Below are 6,000 nucleotides of genomic sequence, written 5' to 3'. Positions count from 1 at the left end.
CTCATATATATATGTGTGTGTGAGAAAAAGGACCGTCCAAACCAAGGAAGCTCTAAACCATTCAAACCACATTCAAAAGGCAATTATAAATGTGTTTTCTTACAAATGAAAGTGCATGGATGTAATCCAAACCAATCCTTAGATCAAGTATTTTTTTTTTTTGTAAATTGGATTTTATAATGTGTTAAAATCAAAGGTTAAAATTTTTTTTACACTATAGACATCCTATTTATACATAAACAAAACTTAATTTAAGTGTTGGTTCTTAGGTTTTTTTTATCATGTAGATCACATCCATGCACTTCGATTTTTCAAAAAAACACATCTATAATTGCCTTTTAAAAGTGGTTTGGACCTTCTTGGCTTGGACAGTCTCTCTCTCTCTCTCTCTCTCTCTCTCTCTCTCTCTCTCTCTCTCTCTCTCTCTCTCTCTATATACATATATATATATATATATATATATATATATATATATATATATATATATATATATATATATATATATATATAAAACACCTACAACTATGATTCTTGAAGAGTCCTAACTAGTATTGTAACCTTTGGTGGCAGGATGATCCCTGAAATTATATCCATTAGTTCTTCATTGATCGAAAGTGTGATTGTGTTTTTCAATTTTGCTCCTCTAAAAGGCATTTTTTTAGTAAAAATAATTATGTCATAAATTTGTAAAAATACCAATATCTGGTACAGAAAAAGTCTTTTGATAAGACCCTATTTATCAAAAGAAAAAAGAGTATCAAACGAATAGCCTAAAGAGAACCTAAAAGTCAAGCCTTCACTGTATTGCAGTCAGCTTTATAAAATCGGGGGTTGCTTTTTATATTAGCACAAAGGTTGAAGCTATTACTGAAAGAAAGTTGTGGTAACTTTGCACATGGGATGTCAGTTGTCAGGGGGCTTTTTCTTTTCTTTTGTTGTAATGTAGAATACATTCTTAATAATCATAAATTACCCCTATGGTTAGTGGATTCCAAATCAAAATAATATGGGGGATTAAAACTTCTTAAACTTAAGAATAATTAGACAATTATGATTTAAAATTAAAAAATAAGAACTATTTTAGTTTGTCAACAAAAGTTCACAGTCAAGATGTACTTGAATGCTTAAAGTTGGCCAATGGACACGTCTAGGCCCACCAACTTAGACTGAAGCTACCCTCCTACAAGAATAGCTCAGGCCCAAGGCTTCTTGGACACACCCAAGAAGTTCATACGTTGAGTGCATCACGGTTGTTCATTTTTGCAGCCATGCATGTCGTTCATCTAAGGAGTGAAACGGCACTGTGAAGGTTTGTGGGGCCCATTCACATTGAGGGGTTTGGGTGTCGTTCTTCATCACGAAGATGAACGGCATCGAGTACATTTTCAGACTTCAGACGTGAATATGTGATTTTTGTGAAAATTTAGGAAACAAGGACGCGTGTCACGTGGGGTATCTTCGTGTCATATCACGACACGCGACTCCAAATGCATGTCCCTCTGAGGTAGCCACGAAATGTGAGACCAAGCCTGACTATATAAGAACCTTGGGCAATGAACGTAGATAATTGTGCATGCATGGTTTTGGGATCAAAACACTCGGGCTAGTAAGCAACCCTCGTTCGAGTTTGTCAAGTGGTCTGTGACCCTAGCCACCAGCCGCTCATTTAGCACAAAGGAACTGAGTGCAGACGGTGCTTAGCTTGGCTCGGCTGAGCTCACCTGAAAAGCGAGATGGATCTAGAGCTAAACGAACCTAGACCAAACAGATTCTGTTTGGTTCATTCAGCTCATTTATGAAGAACCTTACCAGACATCCACTTAGCTGACCCACCTGATACTTGGTACTCGGGCCTAGTTTATAGGGACACGCTTGAGTAAAGCATGCTGAAGCCAGGCCAAACTGCACAGAGAGCTGAGACAGAGATGAATAAGATAGCTACATCAAGTTTGAATTGCACTGATCCCAATTTACTGGAGGCCATCTCCCAGTTTGGCTTTGAGAAGATAAAAAGGAGAAAAGAATCAAAAGGTAAATTAAAGTGAGATGCGGGCTTTATCGTTTCCATCATTTACGCTCTCTCTCTCTCTCTCTCTCTCTCTCTCTCTCTCTCTCTCTCTCTCTCTCTCGGGGTACAGCCAACTTGCAATGTGCAGTAAATTCTGTCAAAAACCTGTTTGATGTGGGAGCTCTGAGAGAATCCCAATACGACCCGGAAGGACTTCTGATTCTCATTGTTTCTGTCTACGTACAAGCAATTTTGCTGTCCTATCCGATATGATTAGGACACGCGAAGGCTGTGGCACTCCAATAATTTTGTCATCACACAAGTGAGTCCATCGTTCATGCAGGCTTGTTGGACAGTAGACTTGAGGGGCGACAAACAATGAATCTAAAAATAAAGCCACCACAACTGTTTAGCCACGAATACAAATTAGGGCATGTCCAGCACGTACATCCATTCAGGCGTGCATTGCATGCTATGCATAGACGCATCCGTGTGCATGTGGGAACACACACAAGGGTGCACGTGGGCACGTGCAGCTAGGCCCTCAGGAATTTCGCAGGTGCATGAGCGTGCACTCACACACCATCAATACTACCACCACAATCCCCCAAAGTATTTTCTGTTGGATATTAAGATGATTGATACAATTATGCATAAGATGTGCATCTGGCTTGTACGGCTATCTATATTATCGAGTCTTCTTTTTAAATTATTATTATTATTATTATTATTATTATTATTATTATTATTATTATTATTATTATTATTATTATTATTATTCAGTGAGTCGAGTGTTCCATGATGAAACATGGCCTAGATATTCAGATTTTTTAGATCAGACTATCAATAAGCCAAGCTCAACCGAGTAACCATGGCCATCATACATAACCCTGACGATGGGCTGATTTATACATATCATTGCACACTTCAGCATCCCCCAAACATTCGTACTCTCAAATCCGAACTGATGGGCTCAATGGATTAAGAGACTGAACCCACACTGTAATAACATTGAATCCCTTACATACTTGGGTAGGCATCAGACCCAAACCGAGTTAGCGCGGTTTCCTAACAAAACTCAGAATGTAAACCAAGATCCCGTGGCTAAGGCTTTGAGACGGTTCACAATATTTGAGCGATCACCAGACCAAACACACAAGTAGACAGAAGAAAACAAACAGAAGAACATGGCAACAGCGTACATTTAGCGAGTTGAACGGCACCAGATGCAACCAAAGATGGCTACCATCATGAATCAAAGAATCCAATGTCAATCAAAAAATTCACACTTAATCAAGCATTGAGAACAAAAAGGCAGGGAGGCCGGACACGATTAAATTGGCTGTGTTACGAACCAACATTAACATGAGAAAAGGCAGGGAGAAAAGATACTAAAGATATAAGGAATGCAGGGAGGAAAAGATACTAAAGAAAGAGAAAGCAAGAGCAACAATACCAACAGCTACGGCCTCCAACCCCACACACCATGCCATGTCCATCCAAGCAACTCCCTGACAAATGTGGTGGGGGCACCCCCATCACTTCCATCGAAACATCTCCCCCTAATTTTATTCCCTCCCTTCCTCCCTTCCCCTGTCTCATCTTGTCCCTCCACACTACACATGCATTATTGGGAAATTTTACCAAAAAGCAAGGTACACTCTTAACAAGACGACAGGCACTCACCATGCAGACTTTGCTCCTCTTTCACATAAAACCCCCACCCCACAAATTACAAGACTACCCTCATGATCTTTTCTTCCACAGCAAGACTACGGTGGCAATTTCTGCCTTGCCATTTTGCTACCATCTTCATCTTGGGCTTTTGTAGCTTTGTGCAAAGGCAGGGAGTAGTTTGGTAATCTGTGAGGAATTATTCCCTCTGGCAAGACCAAAAACCAAGGCAAAAGAATTGGAAGCAAGGCGACAAGGCCATCAATCCAACCATTATTCCCCAACAAGGCCCTTCCAAATGGAAGGCTCCAGACTTGCTTGGATCTTCCTCCATTTTTCTTCCTAGAAGCCCAAATGCCCCTACACCTCAATGCCCATCAACTAAAAACTCCTAAGATAACCACAAGGCCCTCCCAACCATTTCCTCCCTGGACTTTGCACCTCTTATGATTATTCTAAGACCCTACTTTTACAAGCCTCTGTCTATAAATACAAGCACCCCATTCCTTAAACATTCCAACACTTTCATCATACAGCCCATTCCTTGAATATTTCTATCATCGTCATCATCATCCCACTGCCACTAACAATTACAAGTGATTCTGCTTTGATGGGCAGGCAAAACGATTCTGCAATTCTGCATTCATCCATTGCTCTCTTACAAGAAAGATTTAAACAGCTGCAGAGGGTCAAAGAAATGAGGGAGGAGAGGGAGCTGTTGAAATTGTTTTCAGAGACGGAAAGGGTGGCTCCGGCTCGCTATAATGCTTCAGCATGCAATCCGCCAGATTCGATTCTACTTTATAGAACACCAGCAATCCATTTCAATCAATATGGCTCACAAAGCAAGCATCTCAACTTCCAACCTGCAGAGATGAGAGCACTTACAGTGTCATGCTCGGATAGACCAGCTGTGGGACTCGGCCTCAATTGCGGCACTCAGAGTTACGATGACACGGATGTTGATACATCTCTTCACCTGTAAACAACATGAGTTTTCGTTTTTTATTTTCCTTTTTTTCTATTTTTCTTTTTAGTTTTCTTTTTCTTGTGGTTGTGAGATGAAAAGAGGGTGTAGTACTGTAACTACTGTTTGCTGTTATTGTCAAAGTCCTCGAGCTTGCTGTCAATAAGATGGCCCTCAGAAAGGCAGTCCTCTACTTTATCCTCAAATGGAACTTCGACACATTCAATCCTATCCATGTCCTCACCATTACATTTTCTTTTCATGATTCTTGGAACTACACGAGCAACTGACTTGGTGTTCAGCCTGGTATCATCCTCATTTATCTTTTCAAACCGAACTGCACTCACCTTCCTTGCATTTCCAGCCAATATCTGCATAAGTACAACAGTGGAATTAGAAAAAGTAACTAAAGACTATTAATGACAAATGAACCACAAATTTTTGTTTACCCTATATCAGAGAAGTAAACAGGACAGATTTGGCTGGGTCTAGGTACATTTTTACATAACAAAACAACCACATGTAGCACTAGCTAAGCTGGACTGAGATCACTCTTGGGCTGGGAGATTACCAAGTTTAAATAGGCTTAACAGTAACATCATTAAAAAATCAATCATGAAAGGATTCAGATTTTCTCCAGATTTGGATCTTTACCAGATCCAGGCTTAGAACCCTTTTTCGTTCTGACCATTAATGAATTGGATCTAGAATGAGAACACAAACCCAATAAAGCCAATTGAGTGCCTTGACTCGTACCCATGCCATTTAGATCCATCTTTCTTGAAACAAAATATTCAACTTACCCACTTCACCCCAACAAGGAAAATGATCAAGAGCTAAATGTCATGAATGAAAAGGTAAATGCAGTGTTACCAGCCAATTTATTCAGACTGGACGATTAAGAGTTAATCCCTAAAGGCTCTGTACAAAAGCATCAGAAAAAGTAATCGGGTGCAGTACCTCAAGCTTAAATATCTGATACTTCTTGTGATTATCAGATTCACCATCAACATATTCATCATTTTCTTCAAGGCTTGCATTTTCAAGCTTCACTGTGATACTCTCCCCAGTTCTAGGAATATATCCGAAGGATTCACAAACAAAACCAGACACAGTTTCATACTGATGACCCTGTTGCAACCATAAGAATAAAAGGTCAAAGATCAAAAAGGTAAAATCTTGATCGATATTAAGTACACTGGAAAGATCTTATCATAAATATAAACTCACGTAAAATCTACCCAATAGAAGTGATACTTAAAAATTATCAAACAGTAACATGTGTAATTATGTATTTTATAGATATCTTACAAATACTGCAGGTTTCAAGGCAAAGAAATTCAAACACATG

General features: G+C 39.5%; 1 protein-coding gene across 1 annotated transcript in view; it reads right to left on the bottom strand.

The window, feature by feature from the left end:
• Positions 1-4,662: 4,662 nt before the first annotated feature.
• Positions 4,663-6,000, bottom strand: part of LOC149848175 (DUF21 domain-containing protein At1g55930, chloroplastic-like) — an 87,776-nt gene continuing 86,438 nt past the window's right edge. The window contains exons 13-14 of the mRNA XM_089981681.1: positions 5,610-5,780; positions 4,663-5,020 (exon numbers count right to left, since the gene is read on the bottom strand). Coding sequence (XP_089837807.1) covers positions 4,769-5,020; positions 5,610-5,780 — 423 coding nt within the window. The 3' untranslated portion in view covers positions 4,663-4,768. The remainder of the gene's footprint in view (positions 5,021-5,609; positions 5,781-6,000) is intronic.

Source organism: Nuphar pumila, chromosome 1 (assembly GCF_984573655.1).
Source record: "Nuphar pumila chromosome 1, dmNupPumi1.hap1.1, whole genome shotgun sequence".
Taxonomy (NCBI): Eukaryota; Viridiplantae; Streptophyta; class Magnoliopsida; order Nymphaeales; family Nymphaeaceae; genus Nuphar; species Nuphar pumila.
Note: the sequence above shows the minus strand (reverse complement) of the source record. Positions and strands in the feature narration are given on the sequence as shown.